General features: G+C 40.7%; 1 protein-coding gene across 1 annotated transcript in view; it reads right to left on the bottom strand.

The window, feature by feature from the left end:
* Positions 1–26,966, bottom strand: part of LOC127626658 (myosin-16-like) — a 71,778-nt gene that overhangs the window by 33,422 nt on the left and 11,390 nt on the right. The window contains exons 3-7 of the mRNA XM_052102638.1: positions 8,639–8,866; positions 7,267–7,371; positions 4,877–4,963; positions 4,275–4,420; positions 1,227–1,317 (exon numbers count right to left, since the gene is read on the bottom strand). Of these exons, the coding sequence (XP_051958598.1) occupies positions 1,227–1,317; positions 4,275–4,420; positions 4,877–4,963; positions 7,267–7,371; positions 8,639–8,866 (657 nt within the window). The remainder of the gene's footprint in view (positions 1–1,226; positions 1,318–4,274; positions 4,421–4,876; positions 4,964–7,266; positions 7,372–8,638; positions 8,867–26,966) is intronic.

Genomic DNA, 26,966 nt, shown 5'->3' with positions numbered 1-26,966 from the left:
TGGTATTGTTCCTTCCATGACATGACACTGGAATGAAAGGAAAAACACATGACCAGTGGAGCCCCTCCAGGGCAACTCTCTGGAGAAGGTGTCACACCTACCTGTCATGTAACTGGAGTGGCAGAGGTTATACTAACATTGCTTTTCAACAGCTTTTACATACCTCTGACATGATCTACAACTCTCTGTCTTTTCAAATATATCATTCAGCTGTCACTTTCTGCTCTGCAAAAGAGTCCCATACACACAAAAAAGTACTCAGAACAAGGGCCAAACTGACCCTACCTATAAAAAGGAGTCTGGGATGTACAACAAGAGCCTTCCTGCCTTGCTAAAATAAATAAATACAATTAATACAACTTCTGAAACCAGCCTAAGCTCATTTGCTAGTCCTAGCTGGTCTAGCCTGGTCAGGCTGGGTTGTTTGATGTTTTTGAAGAAGTTTTAGGCAATTGTCAGCTAGTCAAGGCTGAAAGAACAGCTTGGCCAGACTTGGAAACCAGCTGAAGACTAGTCTTGCTAGGCTGGGAAATCAGCTTGAACCAGTTGAGAATCAGCTTGGCCAGGCTGGCAGACCTGCTAGGACCAGCTGAAGACCATATTGGCCAGACTTGGAGACAACCTGAAGAATAGCATGGCCAGGCTGGGAGACCTGCTAGAACCAGCTGAAGACCATATTGGCCAGACTTGGAGACAACCTGAAGAATAGCATGGCCAGGCTGGGAGACCTGCTAGAACCAGCTGAAGACCATCTTGGCCAGACTTTGTGACAACCTGAAGACTAGCCTGGCCAGGCTAGGATATCAGTTTAAACCAGCTGAGCACTAGCTTGACCAGGCTGGGTTATCAGCTAAACCAATTGAAGACTAGCATGGTCAGGCTTGGAAACCAGCTTGTCCAGCTGTATACTTGCTTGGCCAGGCTGGGAGACAAGCTTAAGCCAACTAGGACCAGCAAAACTGCTTTGGCTGGATTATGCTGTTTGTTTGTTTTTCAGCATGGCTCTCTCTCTCTCTCTCTCTCTCTCTCTCTCTCTCTCTCTCTCTGCTCTCTCTCTCTCTTTCTCTCTTTCTAGAGAGATTATTATTGGTTTCTTGTACTCCTGAGGTATGTTTTTGTCATCTCTGTGCAGCAAGAGGTGCAGGCTCACAAATCAAAGCCGTGGACCCCCACAGCACTGAAAGACAGGAATGTTGGCGCTCCCCTGCTCTCCCATGAGGCCTCACCTGGAACTCCTTATTCTTCCTCTGCAGTCCTGCGTTCAGAGTTTCCTCAGCCTCCAATCGACTGCTGGTGGTGCTTATCTCCACATCTTTCCTGACAGAAGACAGACAGAAAGAGAGCAAGAGCATGAGAATTAGAATGACAGGGCTAATTTAGCAGGCGTATTCTGCCTGGTTTGCAAGCCATGCCTGATAAGCGTCACCCAGGTCTTAGCTTATTAAAAGTGCCAGTCAATCACAGAACATCATTCTAATCATTGATTGCATCAGTGAATTTTATGTTTTTGTTTCTTTCCATCATTACTACAGTGTAAAAATATGAAGGAAGGAATGTATTTTTGACAAATTCCTGTTTTTGTTTTCATTTCTTATTGCAGCCTCCATGAAACAGCTGGTTTTGCTTTCTCGTTTCTACAGAGAAAGATCCACAATACGCTGCATACTGACAAGCCTGTACAGTTCTAAAAGTCTGGAGTAACTATGTTGTTAGTCTGGAGTAAAACTAAGATAACGGTGCTCCAAGCAGATATCATGTTATGGCCTCCAACAAGCATCCATACATCTGTTTAGCTGCTAGACTACGCATCTCCATATCTATATTAACATATTTTCTAAACTTTCAATGCTTGACTGCAAATGCTTGTAAAATAAAATATCGGAGTTGCGCTTCGTGGCATGACAGAAATTTGAGCAGCATCCGGAATAGTGGCTGGGTTGCAGCCGCCAGACGCAGAGTGGTGTCTGCAGTGTGAGTACATTCATAGAAAACAGTTGTTTCGAATTTCGGAACGCGCAATACCGTCCGCCAGAAGCGTCCGGTGTGCGACCCCCTTGAGGCTCCTCGCACAGCGTGCTTTTAATTGTGCCAGAGGGATTGGTAAACACGCTTGAATTGATGCAAAAATGTCTAATGGGATGGCGCTTGACAGTATTTTAGCAGTACGGGGGCCAATTTCAGGTACATGAACATTGTGAGGCAATTAATAGATTTCCTGTGTGATCATGTTGAGGCTTTGCGGTTAAAGCTAGATAGGAACACCAGCATAATGGGGACCAGTATCCAAAATACAACATATGCTGGTGAATAGTAATGCTGGTCTTTTTAACCTGTTGTGGGCTTGTTTATTAAATCTAGATTATTAATTTAATTCTGGACAAACCAAAAAAAGTTTTCAAAGAGAACAAACGTGACCAATAGGGTTGCCAACTTTCTACCAGCCAAATACAGGACATTCCAGCTCTAAATACAGGATTTTTTTTTTCAGTTGGGCTTCTGCTTGAGACACTGCGCAACCATTAAAAAGGTTCACCTAGAGCTTGTTTACTGAAAAAATCCCTGGACGGATGCAAAAATGTGTTTGGTGTGAACGGCCCCTAATAATCTCACAATGAAAGCACTTCAATACAAATACAAGGAGAACCAAATTTCTATCAATCTTCACATTTATTAAACACTACTTTTTGACCAAATTTAAGCTGCATTCAATAAAGAAAGACAATATTATTCTGTCAAGCATTTCTTCCCCATAATAAAACTAAGCCTTTTTTAAAGCTCAATGAACTGGCTTTCCTTTTTAAATTGGGGTCATTCGTTTGTACACAGTAAAATGATGCTTTCAAGTCATGTTGGAATGATCATAATTACGAGTTTGAGGGTACATGAACGCCAACACAAAGTCGTAATTATGAGTGGGAAACTCAGGGTACTTTCTGAGTTGGGGACATGTCAATTGAAGAATCATGGCAAAAGCAAATGGTTGATGGTAATAATTATGTTTTATTTGAGGATTTTAAATGTGTAATTTATTGTGTATGCATTTGTTGAGCTGTTAATGAAGAATAACAATAACACTTGCCAGAAAATAAGATTCATTTAGCTGGCTTATACAGTGACAAGCGTTTTCAACAAACTACATTTCCTAACATTACATGTGATTGACAATTATGATAAAATAGATAGTTTAAGCATTAATTACACACCTAATGCATGTCTTTGCTTCCTTTGCTTGTAAGTGGAAAACCGAGAAAGAAATATGAAATTGCCAAAAGGGTCCATACTTTCCAACTAAAATAGGCTACTTGAACGCACATGACATCGTATTTAAAATTTCCGACCATGTCTGTACGAACTTCCCAGGAGCGCTTGAATGCACCATAACTAGTATATATATAACACAAAAAAATTATTTGGCCTTCCAGGGCCACTGGCCATAAGCCTAAGTGCTGTTTTTAGCAACCATACATTATAATGGATTTCTATGCAAGAGAAAACACTTAACATAAAAATTTCTCCTTGGATCACAGTGTCGCTTTTTTGGCAGTAAATAAAGTTTATCAAGGGAAAATTTAAGAAAATTATAATAATCGTTTTAACTAAACCTGTACTCTATACTAAAAGTGTTGCAGTTTTTCTCACTGTCATTTAGCTGAGACTTTCAGAACAAGCAATGACATATGTAATACAATGCCATGTCATGAATAGTTGCGTTTACTGGAGTTTTGGAATCACAATGGTGAGAAACAATTATCATGCACTTGAATGCTCTGTTTGTCAAAATTCTCCCGTCTTCTATCAAGTGTGGCGTCCATGTAACGTTTAACAGCCGATATCTCACACAACTCACGTGAAAGATGTATATTTCAAGTCCATTTCAATCTGTTTCTGAATCAATCGGTACATTTTAAGTGTGAGAATTAAAATACGGGACAAATGGCATCCTGTATGGATTTCATATGGAATGCAATTTTGTTCCTTCAAATACAGGACGGTTGGCAACCCTAGTAACCAATGTTGAACCAAAATGCTTCTATTGTCCCAGAACCAGGCCACAATCTTTTAAATTTAGTCAATTATCCTCATTTTGCAACCCCTTCTGCACTATCTGCACATGGTTGAATTCACCCAAAATGAAAGTACTGTGATCATTAACTCATCCTGATGTTTTTCCAAACATGCATGACTTTCTTTCTTCTGAACACAAAAGAAGATGCAATGATGACAGAATTGTCTTTTTTGGGTGAACTATCTCTTTAAGTAAGAGAAAAACTCACTTCTTGATCATCTCCTCCAGACTGGCCCTCATCTTGCCCATCTCAGTCAGGTTGTCCATGGTGTTCTTACTGTCTCCCTCCAACTTCCTCCTGCTCTTCTCCAAATCCGTCCTTTGTTTCCTCTCCTGCTCCAGCAGATACTCCAGCTAGGACGATGCAAGGTCACACATCAAGCAGAAATATTTTTATACTTTTTTTTCCATTCCTAGAGCTATTCACATGCATTCTTCCAAGACACTGACTCCCAGTCTGGTTATGATTAGCCAATTGACAGTGATTGGTAATGGTATAGTTCAACCAAAAACATATTAGTTACTCACCCTCACGTTTTTTATCCAAACCCATGTGACTTCTTGGAACACAGAATGAGATGTTAGGCAGAAGGTTTGTTTAAGTCATCATTTATTTGTATTGTATCTTTTTAATACAATAAAAAAAAAATAGTGACTAAGGCTGTCATTCTGCCCTTCTGTGTTTCACAGAAGAAACAATGTCATATGGGTTTGGAACAACAATAATTTTTTTTTAATTTTGACTGAACTGTCCCTCCAGGGTTAGTATTTCTAACAGTGGCCTGGACCACAGTAATCTACAGTACTCACATCCTCTGCCTGCAGCTTTAGCTTGGCTTTCTCTTTGGTCAGGAGGTTCACCTTCTCTTCCTCGCACTGCAGGTCCTCAATGGCTTGCTGCAAAAATGAAACAGAGATGTCTTGGTCTGTTGAGCAGATGTGACATTAAATCTTCGTCCTAGGTTTGCTCGCATCTGCCTCACTGCCATCTTTGATCCCATGCTGGGATGCCTTCATTTGCCCCATCACCGGGGATGTCAGAGGAAGTCTACAGCATGATGACTTAATCAAATCTGACCCTGAAAAACACATTCACTTGTCTAAAGTAAATGAAAGTAAAAAAATCAAATAAACCATACTGAGCAACACCATCATGCCAAACAAATGCTCCATTCTCCAAGAGCTAGTACATCATTCTTAGGTGCTCTGCGGGAGTTTTCACTCCTTCAGTGAAGAGCTCAATTGTCCATAAACTCTGGCGATGACTTCTGTGCTATGTAGAAAGGGCAAGCAGGAGGGCAATGCCACAGGTCATATCTCACAGGCAGAGATTACCTCACAAAGAGAGCTGCTACTGTTGAACATCTGTCTTACATTATTGGACACTGCTCGTAGAGTTTTATAGAACACAAAAGAGATCTTGAGACGAAAAAAGAAACTTCTTGACTTCTAATGTGCATGAAAAAAGTGGCATGAGAGCTGCAAGGTTCTCAGCATCTACACTGTAATAAATAAAGTACATTTTATCCAGCATATGGGGCATTTGAGTCACAGAGGAAAATGTACTTTGAATGTACTGTACACATGGTTACATCAACTTTATTCCCCTGAATGTTGTCCCAAATAGCCTGGAGGCAGAGCCGAGGGAGGCTCAGGAGACGGAGCAGTGGTAGGCGGAGCCGTGAAAGGCGGAGCCGTGGGAGGCTGAGGAGGTGGAGCCGAGGGAGGCTCAGGAGGCGGAGCTGAGGGAGGCTCTGGAGGCGACGTCGTAGAAGGCCCAGACACGTGAGGCATGACCGTCTGAATCGGAGAGATTTCTGCCGTATCCAGGAACTACACAAAGGCGGAAAGGCATCTTTAAAAAGATGTTCAATGCCAATGTGTACTCTTTTAGAGAAAATACTCTTTTAGAGGTTGTTTGCTCTTTAGAAGTGCTGTCGAAGCGCTTAGTCGCGTATACTGCACTGGTGTGCAAAGAAGTGAAAAGCCGCTGGTAATGCGGCGTAAGATCCAACAGCAAAGCTCTGCAGAGGTGAGTTGAACAGTAGTGGAAACATCAGCTTGCTGAACACACAACTGCTCGGCTCCAAAGAAAAAATCTGAATGAACAGCCATTTTGCACCCTCCTTTGTACCTGTATGTCCGGGGGAGGGACATGCAAATTCAGTTTTTTCAAACGAGGATCTCAAGAGAGACCCCTGGTGTCAATACACTGACACAACGTTAAGTGAGTGACAGAAGGGGTTCACAGTTGTATTTCTGGTGAAATTTATTAAAAAGGTTGTAGAGAGAACTCAAAAATCTCATGTTTCCTTGATTTCGCAACAATTCCTTTTATACAGTGTACATGAAGACAGATTACTAACAAAGTACTAGAACCATTTGTTTCAAATTGTCTTAAATTACTGTACTTTAATCCGGGTCAAAATATATGAATAATTAATCACTTTGAAGATATACAGTTTTGCAAACATTTGCAAAATATTACACTATGTATTATTTTGCGCAGCACTTTGATCGGTAATTAAGATTTCTGAGAAGTACACTGCTGTAATTAATTATAAAACCATTTTGGTGGAAACATATTTCATAGGCTAAATTACATGACCCGAGTCCTTTAAATTGCTTTCCAGATTAAAGAAGGAAACTGAGTTTTTGCAAATTGGATGAGAACTCTAATCTGTTAATAACCCCCAATGCGTCTTCCAGAAGCAGAAGAGAACAACCTGTACTGACTGCATTATTTACCTTGACTTATGACTGACCTTTACACTGCAGGATCCCTGGAAACAAAAAGCCCAACATCTGTCTGAGCATGAATAATAAGACAACATTGCTAGTGTTCTATGTGATAGCTTCACATAAACAAATGCATGCGGAGTGTGCAAGACCATGTGGGTCATTCCTACTATTTTGTAGCTACATTTTAATGCTCCCATCATATAGGTATTACTACGGTAGGCTGTATTGTATAAAATATGAATCTCAAAATGGAAATCGTATATACATTATCACATTTAACAGAACACAATGGCAAATTTAAATATACTCACAACTTTTAATTTAAGTGATTGTTGCCACTTTTGATACTAACGTCTAACATAAACTACAGGAAATATATTAACCAATATTTCAAGTGTTTAGAAGGTTAAAAGGTACTACATCACAGAAATGACCCATATGATCTGGCAGATACTCACCTGGCTCAGCTCCACCAGGTGCTCCTTTTCCTTCTGTAGCTTCTGTACCAGTTCTTTTTTCTGGGTGAGTTCCTCGGAGAGCTTCCTCACAGCAGAGTCGGATGACTAGAAAGAGTTCAGGTGCAGTGTCAGTGCACTTACATCAAGAATAAAGCATAAAAAAGAACAGCCTTGGCTTATATTGATTCTGTATGTGGTGAATGTAATTTGGTTAAACTATGACATGAGGGACTAAAGGGGAAAATATGTCTCTGTGCGTGTGTTTGGGCCTGTCGGAGCTTTAAGAAGCAGATATAAAGCAGAAGTGCTTATGAAGGGGTGGAGAAGCTTCTCAAATACTTTCATCCTGATACCGCAGCTGTAATTTTAATCCCCTCTGAACTCAAAAGCATATTCTGATAGACATAGACAGTGTGAGTAGACAAATATCTTACACATCTGCATTTACTGTACATTTTTCAGAGATGAGACAAAAATCTAATTGGAAAAATTATGGCCTGCGAGCTGTAATTTAAAGGCAGCACACCTAGCTTGAATTAAACATGACTTTTAAGTCAGCACTGCTTTATGAAGTGCAGTTATGGCAACAAAAGGTTTGATCATGCCAGAGTCTGTGAAGGCTGTTAAGGCTTTTGTCTTGAATCTAGAAACAATGAAAACAGAATGTCTTATTCTAAAAACCTGCCGTTTGCATTTGAAATGAGGTCACAAACTGAGGTCACTCACAATTTTGCTATGGCAACAAATGGACAACAAACCGTTTCCACTTGAAGTATAAAAAAGCAAACAAGTGGTACAGGTCTGGTCTTGCTTTAAACTTACCACCAGGATCTTTCAGACTTAGCATGGATACAATGTCTTTGAAAAACACTTGCCAGCTGTTATTACAGTAACAGCTGTAAGAATGACCCTTACCATATTCAAAAAGTTATAAAAAAAAAAAATATATGCAAGGGAAAAGACAACAAGTGACAATGAATGTATAAGGCAAAGAGTATATCTTTCCTTTAAAGTTTTACCACTTTAAATCACTTATTTATTTCACTAATTCATTTCAAATGGTCTTGCAGCACGAAAAATGACAAAAAGTCTCATTATTAATATGAGGTCATATAAACTGCATGGAGAATTACCAAAATGTTTTTTAATAGCTCTTATATGACCTATAGCAGACAACCGGATGTCAACTTCCAAAAACATCAATTACCCAAGTGCATGCTAACAAATTTGAAAGAAAGAAAGAAACACCCCTCTTTATCATAATTTAATACCTAACAAAAAAACAGACAATTATGCACTCCTGTAACAACTCAGACTAAAAGCATGAGTCAAATATGTGTCAAGCACAATTGTGTGTGAACGTCACTCCCACCTGCTTGTCCTTCTCCACTGATGTCAATGTGTTCTCCAGCTCCTCCAGATCTCGGCGCAGACTAAAGCACTCAACTTCTAGCCTTTGACGCTGGGAGGCCAGCTGAGCGGCGGCCTCCTCCTCCTCTTCCAGACGCTCCTCCAGCCCTACTACCTGGGCTTCGAGCTCCCGCCTTGCCTGGGCAAGCTGCATGCAGCGCTGCTCAGCCTGCTGGAGGCTCTCCTGCTCCTGCTCCATAGAAGAAGAACCAGGAGAGGAGGACAGGGAGACAGAATGGTGAATGGCCTACCCCTTCCTTTCACACTGCATGGCAGCTTCAGAGTAAGAACTTCAGAGGATTAAATAAGAAAGCACAAAGGCAAACAACAGAGGCTTAAAATCTAAAGCCCTGTTTACAAAAAATTATCCCGCAGCAAAGCTCTTCACAACTGTCCTGTGCTCAGAAGACAGTGGCTTCTAAAAACCTGAGAAGGACAGAATAAACTTTCCTTGATGAGCCTGTTTAACAATTAAATGGATTATCTATCAAACTAGTCCCAACAGGACAAAAAACGAGCCCTATTTATAGTCGTCACTCACTGCTTTCTAATTTCTGAAATGTTTCTGCTTCTACTTAGATATATGCCATCATCAGTAAAGTGTCTGTACCAAAACACACAAATATGTAGGTCCTTACAAAGTTGGCGACGGGCTATTTTTTTTTCCATTAACGTGCTTGTTCTGCTCTGAATTTTGTCACACTGACAAGTGCCCACGCTCACACGTGTTAGACTTATTAAAGAAAACTTTTTTTAACATGAACTTATCAACTAAGACATTATTAGCAGTGATAAGCAGCCTTGAAGAAGATGAAGTATGTAATTTCAAGAGGCACCAAACACAATCTCATTGTTTGAGCAGCCTGACCGGGCCTGACATAACAACTTTGGGTGGGACTACCTGTCTGTCCAAGCAATGGAAGACGGGGAGTGATTGAAACTTGATTGAAATCAGTAATTTAGGCACAACTTTTAAACTTTGCTAAGACAGTACATGCTCATAGGGGTTTGACAAACCCTAACCTTATGACTCCTTACCTAAAATTACTAAAATTCTAGGTTGTTTCTTACAAAATGTGTATATTTTCAGAAGACTTAAGGCAGAAAAAAACTCTTTACATGTAATCGATGGCATTTCGGGTTTTATTTTAAAAACTATTGCGGACGAGATGGGTCAGGCCTGGAGACCTCTTTTTCAACTGTTCATTGATAAACATTATATACCAAGGTTGAGGCTGCTGTTGTTATTCCTATTCCGAAAAATATATATCCTAAGGAAAATAATGACTTCAAACCTGTAGCAATGACCTCAATTGTTATGAAAAATTTATAACTCATAATGGTTAATTGCTTACGCAGGGAAGTGGGAAATACTTTGGATCCATATACATTTGCATATAGAGATTGTAGGGGTAATAATGATGTGTTGAACACTTAGTTCTTGAACACCTTGAGCAGCGCACAGCCTAAGTTTGATAGATTTCTCTTCAGAATTTAATACAATGTTACCTCGAACTCTTCTAAGGAATCTGCAAAAAATGTATGTTAACCCTAATTTGACTATATGGTATTACTCATTTTTGATTCTTAGAGTGCAGCAAGTCAAGGTTAATCAGACTCTTTCAGAAAAACATATAATCTCTGTAGGAGACCCTCAAGGACATGTCAGCTCCCCAATACTTTTTACGCTTTATGCCGATGATTGTAAACAGCGGTATGAGAATAATTATATTATTAAATATGCGGATTATGGTTATAATTGGACTGATGCATCAGGATGCTGATACTAAAATATACAAAGAGGAAATTATAGATTTTGTGGAATGATGTAGGGGGAATAATCTGCTCTTGAATATAGATAATATTAAAGAAATTATATGGGACACAAAATCCATTGGTGATCATAGACCAGTTGTAATTGATGGAAGAGACATAGAACAGGTAACACTGTATACATATTTAGTAATTCATTTAGACTCTAGCATGAAATGGACTGGTTGAACATACTGCATTTCTTCACAGATTAATCAGTGCCTGTATTACCAGTGCAGATTAAGGCTTTTAGAAATACATACTAGTATCATGTTGATATTCTATAGAGCAAACACTGAATCCATATTGCGATATGGGATGTCGATATGGTATGGTAATTTATCAGTAAAATTAAAGTCCCAGATTGTATGATTAATTAAAAGAGTAGGGAAGGTTATAGGCACCTCACTCCCTACATTGCAGGACATGTTTGAGGAAGAGGTTATTCGACAGGGTAAGAAAATTGTGTCTTGCATAAAGAGTATGACCTAATGCCTCTAGATAGAAGGCATCAGCTACCACATTGTATAACAAACAGATACAAGTTCTCTATGATGCCATTATCAACAAAGCTGTTGAACAAAGAAAGGTAGAAGTAGATACTGAAGGTATAAGATACTGATGGTATATGTTGATTATGGTTTGGTATGCTGTGATATAAAGGTACTGTCGGTATATGTTTGTTTGATGGTTTGTTTTTGTCCATATGTAACAGGAAGACATTATGTGAATATGTGTTGAGTATTTTTACTGTGTTTTTGTAATAGCAAACTTGATGCCCATGGCAATTTTATCTATGGAGACCAATAAAGAATAATAATAATAATAATTATAATTTTAAGGCTTTAAAATTAGGCAAAAAATAAAGTCATATGGATTTGGAATGAAATGAGGGTTAGAAAATGATGACAGAATTTTACTTTTGGGTATTACACTTCATTTGTGCTGCATTAAAGATGTATAGCTTAAATTGTGTGGCTGGTTGATGATAGACTTTCGTCTGGCAGCTGATAGATTGGGTGAAGAAATCCCATAGACTCTCATTAAAGGGACAGTTCACCCAAAAATGAAAATTCTCTCATCATTTATTCACCCTCACGCCATCACAGATGTGTATGAATTTTTTCTCTGCTGAACACAAACAAGATGTTTAGAAGAATATTTCAGCTCTGTTCGTCCATACAATGCAAACTAATGGATACCAATATTTTGAAGCTCCATAAACACAAAGTCAGCATAAAAGTAATCCATAAGACTCCAGTGGTTAAATCTATGTATTCAGAAGTGATATGATAGGTGTGGGTGAGAAACAGATCAATGTTAAGTCCTTGTTTACTATAAGTCTCCACTTTCACTCATATTCTTCTTTTGTTTTTGGTGAATCACATTCGTTGTGCATAACGCCACCAACTGGGCAGGGAGGGGAATTTATAGTAAAAATGGACTTAAATATTGATCTGTTTCTCACCAACCCTATCACATTGCTTCTGAAGATATGTGTTAATCACTGGAGATTGGATTACTTTTATGCTGCCTTTATTTACTTTTTGGAGCTTCAAAATTGTGGTACCTATTCATTTGCATTGTGAGAACCTACAGAACTGAAATATTCTTTTAAAAATCTTTGTTTGTGTTCAGCAGAAGAAAGAAAGTCATACACATCTGGGATGGCATGAGGGTGAGTAAATGATGAGAGAATTTTCATTTTTGGGTGAACTAACCTTTTAAAGGTGGGACCCGAACCATATCTAGGAATCAGAATGTCATAGAGACTTGGGAATAGGCTCTTTTGCCGAGTAAGTAACAACCTAGAAACCACCAAGCAATTCCCTAGCAACCACATACTGCAGCAATATATTCTAAACCATTGTCAGTATATTCTAAACACATTAGCAACCTCATATCAATGTCCTGGCAACCAACCACAAACCCTAGTTATGTACAAATGACACCATTAATGACAAAAGTGTCAATGTAGCTATGCAATTGCAATTAAATCATACTATTAGCAAGGAGCACCCCAAGGGAAATGCAAAACAGTAATGCACAAATCTTTAGATAAAAACAAAATTTCTAAAGATTACACAAACACAAACTCTACCTGATTTAATGGGAGGGATGTGGTAAAGCTATCCCAATCCAAGTCTTCCTGATCAGGTTCTGACTGTCGTTCACAGGCCCCCTGCATGTCAACAGACAGGGCGTGCCTGAGAGAAATAACCTGTATCTGCCCTTGACAAATACTCTCCATCTCTGAGCAATAGCAGAGAAATAATGACTATTAAAACTACAATATATAAAACTTGCAGTGCCTTCCTCCTTGTCTCATCTCTCACTCTCTACCTCTGTGTCTCTCTCTTCAGTCTGTTCAGCAAACAGCTGGCCACCTCCTGTTTTTAATCCTCCAGTTGTTAAATGGACGCGATTGGGGAAATATTTAATCCACCAGCAGTTTTGTTCAGAGCAGTTAACTCCTACCCCAGCCTGGTACCTGCTGACAGATATAGGTGCTTTTGTATGGACCACGTGCATTGATGGTTCACTCCCGTCCAAGGTGTTACATAAAACAATAGTGCAAATGCTTTTGGTCTACCTATCACTAACAAGAGATCTTGTATTTTTCAACGGATTCAAGAGAAATATCTGTACTGTACAAGAAACCACACAGCCAATGACTTATGGTCTCACTCTTGTGCATTTATTTAAAAAGGATTCATGCCCACATTCTGGAAAATGTCTGTGTGTGTCAGAAGAACAAAGCTATTATTGTAATCAATGTAAAAAATCTGTTTGCCATTCATTTTCTACATGAATCAACAGACAAAACATTTTGCGGTTAGACATCAGCAATTTAGAATCAACAAAATGTGAACCAAGAATTACTGGCAGATAATGATTATATCTGAACAGGTGTTGCTGTATCAGCACATGCAATCTATGGGGGCTTACATGGTATATTCATATCATACAAGCAATTTATGCCTTAACACCCACTCTATGCATTGGCTGAGATTCAACTACTTAAGAGTTTTGGGCAAAATAATGGTGGCCATTTAACCCTTGCCTTCAATAGTAGAGTGGACTCTTCATAAAAATGAATGGTAATCATACCACACAGATGAGACAGAGGCACAGACAGTGACCACCTAACTCTTGTGGACAACAGAGACAGAAAAGTCCTCTGATTATGGCTGATGACCTTTTATTTTATGTTAAATAGTTTTTTCCTACACCAGCATAATATACAGAGACAACTATAAGTACGCCATTCATCGGTTGATTTCTCTGAAAAGTGTGTTAGCATTCCAGTTCTGTGCTGTTTCTGTGAGTATCCCAACCAGCCTGACAAAGCAACATTGGCTCAACCTATGCTGTGAGATTGTGGCGGGACTATCTGTTTGTCAATGTGTGATGAGGGAGTATTTGGGAAATCTTTTATTAAAAAACTTTATTTTTGCAATTACATTTGGTTATTTTTGTGGCTGTAGAAATTACATGCATCACTTTTAACTTAATGTCAGTATTGGGGAAGTTACTTTGAAACTGTAGCTTCTAACAAAATATAGCTAACTTTAAAGCTATTTAAGGAAGAAAATCTTTTTAAATACAGTATACAACTATCAGATGATATTATTTAATTTGATTATTTAATGATATTATTTGATATCAGAATCAGGTTCTGATCTTGTAATATATTTATTCCATTTAAATATTGATATATGGACTATAAATATAGTTAGATTCTATTTATACAATCATCTTGAAAATAGTTAAATATTTAAATGCTGTTCTTATTAAAAATAAATAAAACTAGAAAACACTATTTTGAGTTGAAAACATGGTGATAAACAACAGTAATTAACTTAATATGTTGCTTTAAAAAAAGAAGTGAAGTTAATTCTGTGCAGGACTTTTTTTATTTACTTTAATTTCCTTGAACTATAGTTATTTATATAAATCGTTCGAATGAACTAATTCACTAAAATGAATTGAACTTCCCAGGACAATATGAATCGGTGAATCGTTTGTTTCAACCAGTTCACATCCATGAAATGTAAGAACAATTTGATTTACTTAAAGGATTTCTCAACGATAAAATAGAGAAAGGGCAATAAAGGAGAGAGAATCTGATTATTCCCCTTGGCTGTATTATTGAGAGCACAATACAATGTGACAAATGTAGTGTTCTGCGATGCTCTACCACTACTTCTTGGGAAAAACTAGCTTTGTTATTGCAAAATCTACACTTTAAAAAAAAATTGCTATTGATTTAACAAGTTAATGTAGTGTGATTAATTATATATATATATATATATATATATATATATATATATATATATATATATATATATATATATATATATATATTAAAGTATTCAGAAAGCTGTTTTGAAAAGTTTGATTTATTTTTGCCATTTCATTTGGTGGCGCCAGTGGCGCAGCAATTACACACTTCAACTTTAAAGTGCTGCTACTTTTAAATAATTACTCTCCAAAACTGCTTAATGGATTTTAACACTCAGGGCATGGAGTTTTTTGTTCTTGAGCTATGTCCACATTAACCTGGATACAAAGAAAACAGCATTTTCATTTTTGAAACGCTCTACATCCACACTGCCATTTTCAAGCATTTTCCAAAAGTTTCTCGTAAACACTGAAATGTGTGAAAACTCTTAATTCTCCTTACTGCACATGCAAAGAAATCGCTGTTCCATGTACTGTCAGAAACGCAACTGTCCTCATGTCTTTTGCTGGACAGCAATAACTTCCCATCACCTCTGAAGGAATGTGATGTGAAGGTTGTACAAAGTAACATTTATCTTTAACAATGAAATCAAAGTTAATAGCTGGCACAACAAAGTGGCTACAACATGGGCTGCCATCTTGATTGTTTTGGGTTGAATGGAGCACATGACTACGTCACATGACAACAAATATGTCAACGTTTTCAGACATTTCCGTTTTCCCTGTCCACACTACAACACGAACACAGCGTTTTCAAATTTATACACTTGGGAGAGTGTTTTCGAAAAGCACAATTTTCGCTGTCAGCCTCAGAGCCTTTTTTGAATAGAAAAAGATCAAACGGAAACATATTAGCTTGGATGTGGCCTTAGATATGTTTCAAAGAGATGATAAACATAAAAGCAATTTGGCAACTTCTTTTTAATCATGTTTGTCAGCAGATACAAGATAATGTTCACTTCTTGAAATATTTCTTTGTAATAGTCCTCATTCAACTACCCATTCAGTTTCAAAGAATAGTGTAAGCTGAAATTTGATGTAGTCTCCTCAGGCTTTTAGAGGCATCAGGGGCTCTTAGAGAGGTTATAGGTTCACTGGGGGCCTTAAGATGTTTCTCCGAATCAAAGAGGACATGTTTAGAAGTGAATTAGTCCTTGTAGAAAAACAAACCTCTGACTCAACCTTTTGAACTTCTGAAAACAAACTTCTTCTTGTCACACATTCCCAGATTTGATGCTGTTTTTATGTTACCTGTTAGTATGATACAGTATGTTGAAAACTGAGCTTTTCGAAAAAACTCACCCAAGTGGATACATTTGAAAATGCTGTCTTCGCGTTGTAGTGTGGACAGGGAAAACGGATGATGTATTTGTTGTCATGTGATGCAGTCATGTGATCCATTCCACCCAAAACATTCAAGATGGCAGCCCATGTCGTAGCCAAGTTGTTGTGCCAGTTATTCAATTTGATTGCATTTTTAAAGATAAATGTTTCTTTATAAAACCTTCACATCACATTCCTTCAAAGGTGAATCCTTCAAAGTTTACTCAGAATTGCTCTCCGGCAACAGACACAAGGACTGTTGTGGTTCTGACCATACATGGGACAGCGATTTTTTTTAAATGTATTTATTTATTTTTTGCATGTGTAGTAAGGGGATTTAAGAGTTTTCACCCATTTCAGTGTTGACGAGAAACTTTTGGAAAATGCTTGAAAATGGCAGTGTGAACGGAGAGCATTTAAAAAATGATAATGCTGATTTCTTTGTATCTGGATTAATGTGGATGTATCCTAAGAACAAAAGAGTCCATGCCCTGAGTTTTAAAATCCATAAAGCAGTATTGGGGAGTAATTATTTAAAAGTAGCAATGCTACTAATAATTTTTTTTTTCTGCTTTACTCATTAAACATAAGCTTACAGTCAACAGTAATCCATTTTGCAATCGAGTTCTCACAGGACGTGTTCTTGTGCTCCACCTCTGCAATTTTTAATTGTCTGTCTGTATATGAGTCTGTCGGATGAATTTGGAGCATCTCTTTGGTTTCAGTATCATAAAGCCACACTTTTAGGACATTGTGTCAAGTTAAAAGTAGTTGAAACTTTGAAAATCGTGCCTCAAGATCCCTGCATTCTGCTTCGTACAGTTGTCAAGAACGCATTCTGTGTTACTGGCTCTCATTCTGTTGCTGTGCTGATTGTGAAGTTTGTTGAGGCGCACCGACTGCCCCCTGGTGACACCGTTTGTACTTCAAGCTTTCACATACAGACATGCACTTTAAAGCTGAAGTGTGTAATTGCTGTGCCACTGGCGCCACCAAATGAAATGGCAAAAATAAATCAAACTTTTCAAAACAGCTTTCTGAATACTTTTTAATTTTTGAACACGTTATTTTTTATATAACTAATCACACTAAATTAACTTGTTAAATGAATAGCACTATTTTTTAAAAAGTGTAGATTTTGTAATAATAAAGCTAGTTTTTCCCGAGAATTAGTGGTAGAATAAACAGTACTTTTGACCCTTAAAGTAATATTTGCCATGTTTTTGGTTCATGATTTTGTGGCACTACATAATACCAGTTCAGAATTGGAAAACATTGACAAACTCCTCAAATGCTGTAAATATTTAAAAAGAGTGGATAAAATGTGGTCCATTAAAACAAAGAGTTAGACTAAACCATAATTTCCTAATTTCTCAGTTTAAGTATGATAGGAAATAGCGTAGAGGCAGTACAGATGTGATTACACTTTAGCCACGGATTACAGCACAGGCATTTGTTGATATGAAACTGCTGTCCGATGCGCTTTTGAGACTGTTGACATAATGCTTTGTTTTTTGCTTATAGTTGTTAACTGTACACTGAATGATTTTTTCACACATTGAGTATTGCTTCACTAGCTGGTCGTTTACAGGCTGTACGACACTTAATTCATTGGAATCACTTTTTAAGAAAGCCATAAATGTTTTTGATTTAAAAAATAAATAAAATAGAAATAAAAATAAAAAAAGATATATTTAGAAATATAATCTTTGAGCTTTGAGAATTATAAAAGTTTAAAATATGCTTGTTTTATATATATTAGGTTTTGCATGGGCTTGCCCCACCCCCTTTAAATTAATTAATTAAACAGAGGGCTAACAATGGCATTGGCACAAGGGCCATCACTAGAGGAGACTGTGAGGTGCGATATAGGTGTACCACATTTGGACAAACAGTGCTGTCAGTAAAGCGAAGTAAAAGCTTACCACTTGCAATAAGGGAGTGCTCTACAAATACTGTACCACTTTTAAGATTAAACTCAAACAATGGCATAAGGCAAACCCGATGTGTGATCACTTATAACTTGGCATGCTGCACAATGTATATTGTCTCTCTCTATTTGTGTACTTTACATTTACACTTAATTCATCTCCCATGACCCATTACAAACAAGGGTTTAAGGTGAATCAGATCTGTGATCACTTTAAATATTGTATGTTGTAGAATGTATTTTGCCCTTTTCTACTTGAGTATGGTTTATCTGTAACTATGTTGTCACTTAAGGATTGTATATTTGTATCTGTATATTATCACTTGTAATATCTCTGTTTTTGTTGCCTGACTAGGGATTACGGATGTAAATTAGCAATGTTGCTAAAATCCGGCATGTTTACTTCTTGTACTTTTATACTGATGTTCATTAACCTGCATTATTAAATAAACTAATAAATACATATTTCTAGCATATGAAACATATTTATCTCTATACTTCGCATGTAATCTGTGATGTGTATTTGAACATTTTCAAAATATTTGCCTGTATGCATTTAACTACAGAAAAGTTGTATAAAACATCAGTAAATAGATTTTTATGTCTTGTATTAAAGTGTGCCTATTAAGATTTTACCGCCTGTTAATCTGTTTTCAATTACTTTATTAGAGAAAATGGATTCTTGACCTAAAAGTGATTAGTTAATGACTGATAATGAGCTTTTTAAAATGTTATTAAAGTGTTGTCATGCTTTGTGTACCATATTTTCGTCTATCTCCCTCCTGCTGACTTTGAAAGTAGACATAAGCCTCATTCAAAAATTTAGCCTTGGGCCTCAGGAACTCTAAAAGCAATCCAGACCTTAAAGTTTTTCCACATGCTTAAGTAGGGCATCTGAATATTTTTGGAAAAGTGTTCCACATTTATTTCACATTATCAATTATTAGAGGGCAAACAATGTGCTCTCAGCAATTTTCTTTGACATTTGGCTGCAGAATTAGTACGCTCTGCATTTTGCTTTTAGATAGGACTCTATCAATAGCTAGTTCTGATCCTCTAATGAGATTGGTACAAAGAGTGCTGATATTTAGTATAATAGCACTGGGATGATTCACTGTTTGTATCACTCTGCTTTCTTTTGTTTAGAACTGCTTTCATTAGCTAATGAAAACTGTCTAAAATCTAAGTTACTCAATATTTATTTATTTCTATAAATCTAAAGATTTATCTTCTTCATAGAGATGTTTTAAGCAAAATCACACTGGCAATGATTCTGTTGTATTATTGGCCTATATATGATAACCGAGGGGTGGTTCTAGGGTCAGTGGATATTCAGGACTTAGCCTAGACCTCTGGATAAAAAGTTTAAATGTGATATCTACCAGGTGTTATTTGTATAGTAAATCTTTAATATTACTGAAACTAAAACTAAAAGGTCCCACTAACATTTGTCTCAGCTTCATATACAGTACGGTCAAAGATCAGAAGTTGCATGCTTTTAACACTGTGTCCCTTAAAACGTGATAAAACCCCCCACTATTGTTGTCCCTTTCGGCTTTCCATAGTTCAACGCACATTGTTTTCAATTGACAGATTTATAGCCTATTATTGCTTCATCTGGTGTTTTTACATTAGTAAAGATAGCAGGCTGTATATGCTCTAAGCTGTACACAGTATAATAAGCTAAATATGTCAGATTGCGAGGTTCTTCATAAAAGAATGCTCTGGCTCGTGACTTCAGGTTCACCAATTTCTCGAGCACATTTGTATATTACTCTTTATTTTCAGGGTTATACACTCATTGTGGGGGGTGTCATCACAACAACATTTAGCAGTTAATATGGTCAATTTATACTAGAGGAGCTTCCAAGATTGTTAAAATCACGGTGACAGATTAGTTATTTATCTATATCCATGGTTCAAATGTTGATGTAATCTAACATTTCTTCAAATCTGCTTCCACGCCACTGGCATAGAGAGATGGCTATTCGCCATTATATTCACAGTTCACAAATACCTCCACCAGTATGTGTAGAGACTGGCTATACACCATTAAATTCACAGATCACATTTGATGAGGCAGCTACTTCGGTTTCGAATAGTACTGGAACACTGTATTGGCTCAATTGCGTTTACTTATATGGGTCCCTATTTTTAAAGTGTCAATAAAATGTTATAGTCTTTTATTGTTTGTGTCTGCATTCAGCAACGTTACACAAACACAATATGCCCTGTGTTTTATACTGATTTTAAAGCAGCATATTACATTAAACAATGTGTGACTTGAAGAGGTAAGGGTTACATTTATTTCCTCATCCCCTATAATAGGATACAAAGCAATACTTGACTTCAATACTGATCTTCGATATAAATCTTGCCTTACAGTGAATGAAGACAAATATCCCTCTTGAAAGAAGAATAACACGAAACCCACATAGGCTTTAAAACACAGTTATTTTAATTTATAAGCTTGATACCATTGTGCAATCAGTTTTAACACTGTGCAAACAGTAGATGGTCATTCTACGATTGTCATATAAGTCATATCATGAAAGTTATAACTACTTGCATAAACATCTGGACTTGTTGATAATGGAACATCTCTTTATGGTTCAGCAAACGTCTACAAACAACACATAATGTCAGTGACAACAAGCCAGCGTGCCCTCATACACTTTCATTAATTTTGGCTTTATCCATGGTCCAGGGCTGCTCTTTATTCAGGTTCCGGGCTTTTGTCGATCATTGTTTTTGTTTTTTTTAAACTAACTTTTTATATACTTATAGGCCTAAGCATAAAATTATTAGGCTGCTTTGTTTAGCTTTTAAAAATTAGTAAGTATAAGCCACACATAAAACCACAAAATTAACCATAGATATTATTATATGGTTACTATTAATAAAACCAAGTTACCATATGGATACTACAGTAATGCTGTAGTAAAACGTATTGGTTACCTAACGTAACCTCGGTTCTCTCTAGATGAGGGAACGAGTATTGCGTAAGCTAGCTTACGCTACGGGAAAGATTCATCTTTTCTGAGATATTGAAGCCAAAAAATTATCCTTAATTATTGTATCCATTGTCAACGCAGTGCGGCAGCTGCAGACCTTGAGCGGGCTAGCTAGCGAGCTCATAGGTTGCTCTGCGGCAACTGCTGCAGCCTATAGACGAGCTTGGGCGAACTCGCATCCAATGAGAGGCGTCCGCACGCTCACTGCAACAAAGCCCGCCAAAATGGGCGTGACTAGAGTGCATATAAGCGTAGTTCAGTAGGCTGGAACCCTGGTTTTCATTGACTGAAGCGAAAAGACGCCGTGGCGCGAAGCACGGCCGGCTACGCAATACTCGTTCCCTCATCTAGAGAGAACGGAGGTTACGTTAGGTAACCGATACGTTCTCTTACGAGAGGTTCTCTCAGTATATGCGTAAGCTAGCTTACGCTACGGGAACCCATTGTCAACGCCGTGCGCGCCAAGCATCCACTGTATGAGCCCCAGGGAATTAAGGGGGGACCCGGGGGACCCGGGGGAGCCCTTATGAGTGGGGAAATAATATTTGGCCGGCAAGAATGCGAGTCATTGATTGTGTAATACATAAGCACATAGTGGGAAGGGAAGCGCTCTGGGTGGGGATGCCAGATTGTGCCGCGAGCTTGAGAGAGGAAATCTGCTCTCACTGGGATGGGCCACGGCGCTGTCAGTGACAGCTGCGTAAGCTCCGGGAACCATGTCTGATTCTCCCAACGCGGGGCTATGAGGAGCACCGAGTGACGCGTTTCCCTGATCCTCTGCATTACCTGTGGCAATAGCGAGACGGGAGGGAAGGCGTAAAGCGGGCGTCTGGGCCAGTCCTGGGCCAGCTGCGTCCTCGCTCGAGAAAAATATTGGGCAGTGAGAGTTCTCTTTGGACGCAAAGAGGTCTATCTCTGCTCTGCCGAATAGGTGCCTTAACATCTGGACTGTTTGAGCGTGCAGGGACCATTCCCCTGGGGGAATATTGTCTCTGGACAGTCTGTCCGGGCCATCGTTCAGGTGGCCTGGCACGTGCGTCGCCCTCAGCGAGTGCAGGTGGCACTGGGACCAACTCAGTATGCGTTTCGTCAGATGGAAGAGGTTCCTGGATCTGACACCGCCCTGACGGTTTAGGTAGGATACCACAGATCTGTTGTCCGAACGGACCAGGACGTGGTGACCCTGAATGACCGGGAGAAAGCGCACGAGCGCATACTCGACCGCTATCATTTCCAGACAATTTATGTGAAGGAGCTTTTCCTGAACTGACCATAGGCCGAAAATCGGAGAGCCCTCGCAGACCGCGCTCCAACCCGTGTTGGACGCCGTCTGTCGAGATGACTTTTCGGCGAGATACAGCTCCCATTGTCACTCCCCGCTGATACCATTCGGCCACTGTCCAGGGCTGCGGAGCTGAAATACAGGTCTGAGTCACCTTGATGGGCTGGCGGCCTGTGGCCCAAGCCCAGCGAGACGCGCTGGTGTTTAGCCAATGCTGAAGCGGGCGCATGTGCAGTAAACCCAGCTGAAGTACTGCTGCGGCTGAGGCCATGTAGCCTAGCACTCTCTGAAATTTCTTCAGAGGTGTGAGGCTGTTCATCTGAAATGACACGGCTAGTCGCTGCACACGGCGCGTGCGCTGTGTAGATAAGCGAGCCGTCATTGCCACTGAGTCTAGTTCTATTCCAAGGAAGGAAATTGCCTGACTGGGCTGTAGTGAGCTCTTGGTCCAATTGACTGCAAGGCCCAAACTGTTCAGATGACTGAGGAGAACTGTCCTGTGAGACAGAAGCTCCGTATGTGATTGTGCCAAAATCAGCCAATCGTCCAAATAGTTCAGAATTCGCAAACCCTGACTCCACAGGGGTGCGAGCGCCGCGTCCATGCACTTCGTGAAAGTACGGGGTGCTAAGGACAGGCCGAACGGAAGGACGGTGTATTGATAAACCTGGCCGTCGAGGCGAATCTCAAGAATGGCCTGTGACGGGATTTATCTGAATCTGAAAGTATGCATTTTTCAGATCGAGAGAAATAAACCAGTCCCCTGGCGCACATGCTTGAGGAGTTTGCTGGTTGTAAGCATTTTGAACGGTCTTTTGCAAGCGCTTTGTTCAAAACCCTGAGATCTAATATTGGTCTGAGGCCGCCGTCTTTCTTGGGGACAAGAAAATAATGGCTGTAAAACCCCGACTCGCTCAGGGGAGGCGGCACTCTCTCTATGGCCCTTTTGCACAGAAGGTTTGCTATTTCTGAACGAAGCATGCACGCTGCTTCCGTGTTCAAAGTAGTTTCGAGCCGCGCTCTGAAGCAAGGAGGACGGCGATCAAACTGTAGCAAATAGCCGTGTTTTATTGTGCTTAACACCCATTCGGATATCCCTGGAATATCTTCCTACGCTTTGAAGCGTAATTAGAGGGTGAATGGCCAAATCGCTCTGATTGCCGCACACAGCGCGCTGAACAGAATGTGTGAGCGCGCTTACTGTGCTTATGCTGGACTGCTCGCAGACAGCATAGACAGGCTGTTCTGTGAGTGACTTCCCGATTGAGGTGAATGGGGAAAGAGTCACGTCTGTTAAGTGATGCGCAAGCATAGCCACGGGCACGGGACTTACATACAGAGAAGTGTTTGCTGGCCGTGTGACAGAGCGGGCAGAGAATGGGCGCGCGACGTATTCGTGAGCGCATTTATTGACTCTAACACTCGAGTGGTTCAGTAACCGCTTTTGAGTGTGCTCTGATGGGGACACGGAACGTGTAATGCTTGTGTGTAAAGGTGAACACTAGATTGTGGGCACATTTTCTACACATAAGGCTGGTCGTGTGACAGAGCGGCCAGAGAATGGGCGCGCGCACGGATTCGTGGGTGCGTTTATTAACCCTAACACTCGAGCGGGTCGTAACCGCTTTATGTGAGTGTGCTCTGATAGGGACACGGGACGTGTAATGCTTGTGTGTAGGGGTGAACACTGAATTGTGGGCACATTTTCTACACATAAGGCTTTATTTTGAGTCGCCGTGGAAACGGCGTTTGAGTGCAGGCAAGCGGGTAATATCACCGGCTTGTTGGCTGCTGAATCCACCACTGCAGTAGCCTGAGAGAAGGGGACTGACAGGGGGCGTACGGGACTTACATACAGCTGGCCGTGTGACAGAGCGGGCAGAGGAGGGGCGCGCGCACGGGCTCGTGGGCGCGTTTAACTCCAACATTCGAGCGGGTCGTAACCGCTTATGTGAGTGTGCTCTGATAGGGACACGGGATGTGTAATGCTTGTGTGTAGGGGTGAGCATTTTCTACACATAAGGCATGTTTACTCTTTACAAGATTTCTTTGGGTCGCCGTGAAAACGCCGTTTGAGTGCAGGCAAACGGGTAGTATCACCGGCTTGTTGGCTGCTGAATCCACCACTGCAGTAGCCTGAGAGAAGGGACTGACAGGGGGCGAAGCTTTGACGGTGGTCCGGCCGTGGCGGGACTGAGCCGTCGTTTTCTCAACAACGCTAGGAGGACTTCGGTTGCTCAGGTTTCAGTACAATCTTAGGCCAAGGCCCGCAGGGGGGCGGCGGTCTGCGGCGGCTGTCTGAGCCTGATCGAGGGCGGCCGCCCTGTCGACGCTGAGAAGTCTGGCTTGTTGAGCTGGGCGCTGTGAAGAGGCTCGTGCAGGAGGCTGGTCACGTGGGCGGCCTGCAGAGGAGCTAGCGTGACGAGGCAGAAAGAGATTCATGGCTTGGGCTTCGGAACGGTCAACAATGCCACTCACCGCGGAACCGAAGAGACCGGACAGAGAGAGCGGCGTGAGTGCGTTCAGCTTCTCCCAAGTCGGCTAGTCAGATCTGAAACAGCCTCTGTCTGTAAGACGGCCATGGAATGCAGAGCAGATGCGGCTTGGCCGGCGGCGGTATAGGCGCGGCCAACACAGGCGGAAGTAGTTCTGCAGGCCTTAGACGGGAGCACCAGCTTAGACCGCCATCTCGCGGAGGGCGGGCAAAGGTGCGGCGTGGAGTCTGTTGGGAGCCTGCTCAGGGGCGGTGACCACTCGAGCCCGAGGCAGTCGACGGCCTGTGTGAGGAGGCGTTAGTTCCCCTTCGACTCGGCGCTGGTCCTGCTGGATTCCTGGGCCGAGGAGGAGGCGTGTGAGCCTGACCACTCCTGCTGTCCGAAGCCATGATGGAACAGCCCTTATCCTCCGCTTCTTCGTCCGAGATGGCAGCAGAGCAGCCGCCGGCGGCAACTGCGCGTCCGGGTGGGCGGGAGGGTGAAGGCGATGCTCGAGGGAGGGGCTCCGGCGAGGCAATCGCGTCTACCACTGGTTCCGGCAGCCTTTGAGAGCGGCGCTTTTTACTGCGCGGCTGAATGGAAGGCGGCGCGGCGGCTTCGGTCCTGAGCGCTTCGAGTCTCGAGCTCTTCGAGCTCTGCATGCCCCAGTCCCAGGCAGAGAGCGCAGATGACGTGGCGGTCTCCGGTGCTGAGAGGGGCACAGCATGAGGCGCAAGTGGAGCGAGGCATCTTTAAAAAGACGCTCGTACTCTTTTGTGAAGTTCATAAGAACTAGCTTGCTTTACAAAGGATACGTCGCCGGATGGCGTAGCTCGCAGGACGGCTGAAGGTGGCGAAGACGGCCGGCTTCTTCGAGCGCTGTCCACGCTTGCTTGATGCCCCTCGAACGGCGACGCGGCTTCCAGTTCAGAGATGCGAAGAGCTTCGCTGAAGAGATGAAAATCAGGGTTCCAGCCTACGAACTACGCTTATATGCACTCTAGTCACGCCCATTTTGGTGGGCTTTGTTGCAGTGAGCGCATGGACGCCTCTCATTGGATGCGAGTTCGCCCAAGCTCGTCTATAGGCTGCAGCAGTTGCCGCAGAGCAACCTATGAGCTCACTAGCTAGCCCGCTCAAGGTCTGCAGCTGCCGCACTGCGTTGACAGTGGATACAAAAATTAAGGATAATTTTTTGGCTTCAGTATCTCAGAAAAGATGAATCTTTCCCGTAGCGTAAGCTAGCTTACGCAATAAGAGAGGACCTCTCGTAAGAGAACCAATGTTAATTGTATCAAAACCTTGGTTACTGCCAAAAAAAAAAAAATAGTAAAAAAAAAACATGGTTACTACAGTAATGGTTACTAGTCATGGTTAATACAACATTACTACAGTTAATCCACAGGTATTTTTCATCAGGGTATCATTTATTAACGAGGATTACAGATTATCAATGTTTTAACAACTCTGAATTTAAATAAACCTGTAAAAAGTGGAGTATTTGTGCTGAGTGACTCAAGCCAGGTCTCCTAAGCAAACAAATTGGCCCTGTTGCTAGGGAGGGTAGAGTCACATGTGGTAACCTCCTCATGGTTGCTATAATGTGGTTCTCGCTCTCAGTGGGGCACGTGGTGAGTTGTGGATGCCATGGAGAATAGTTTGATGCCTCCATGCAAGCTACATCTCCGCTGTAACACACTCAACAAGCCACGTGATAAGATGCTCGGATTGACGGTCTCAAGCGTGGAGGCAACTGAGATTTCTCCTCAACCACCATGAGGACTAAGAGTGCATTGGGAATTGGGCATTCCCAATTGGGGAGAAAAGGGGAGAGAAAAGTATATACCTCATTTGATGTACTTGCATTTGATCTGCACTCGATGGTCAATTGTAAGTAATTGGTGGCATTATAAATTCCAGTTCTCTGGTGATTAGAACAAACATTCAATAGCATGAAGAATAATGTCACAGTGGAAATTTCAATGGAATAAAACGCGCTCATTGTTTGGATTTGAGTGACTCAAAATGTTCCATGCTCCAAAAAGTGCCATAAATTTGATATTAAAAATATTAGATTTACAAAATGTGAAGTGTGGCTTGAAATAATGTACTGTCTGATATGATAAGACTCAGTCATTAATATATCTTACCTAGCAATCAGTGGTTCTGGCCTGACAGCAAGGACAGATGAAATATAGGAGTGTAAAATC

Source organism: Xyrauchen texanus, chromosome 33 (assembly GCF_025860055.1).
Source record: "Xyrauchen texanus isolate HMW12.3.18 chromosome 33, RBS_HiC_50CHRs, whole genome shotgun sequence".
In the NCBI taxonomy this organism is placed as follows: Eukaryota; Metazoa; Chordata; class Actinopteri; order Cypriniformes; family Catostomidae; genus Xyrauchen; species Xyrauchen texanus.
This window is presented reverse-complemented; position numbering and strand designations above follow the sequence as displayed.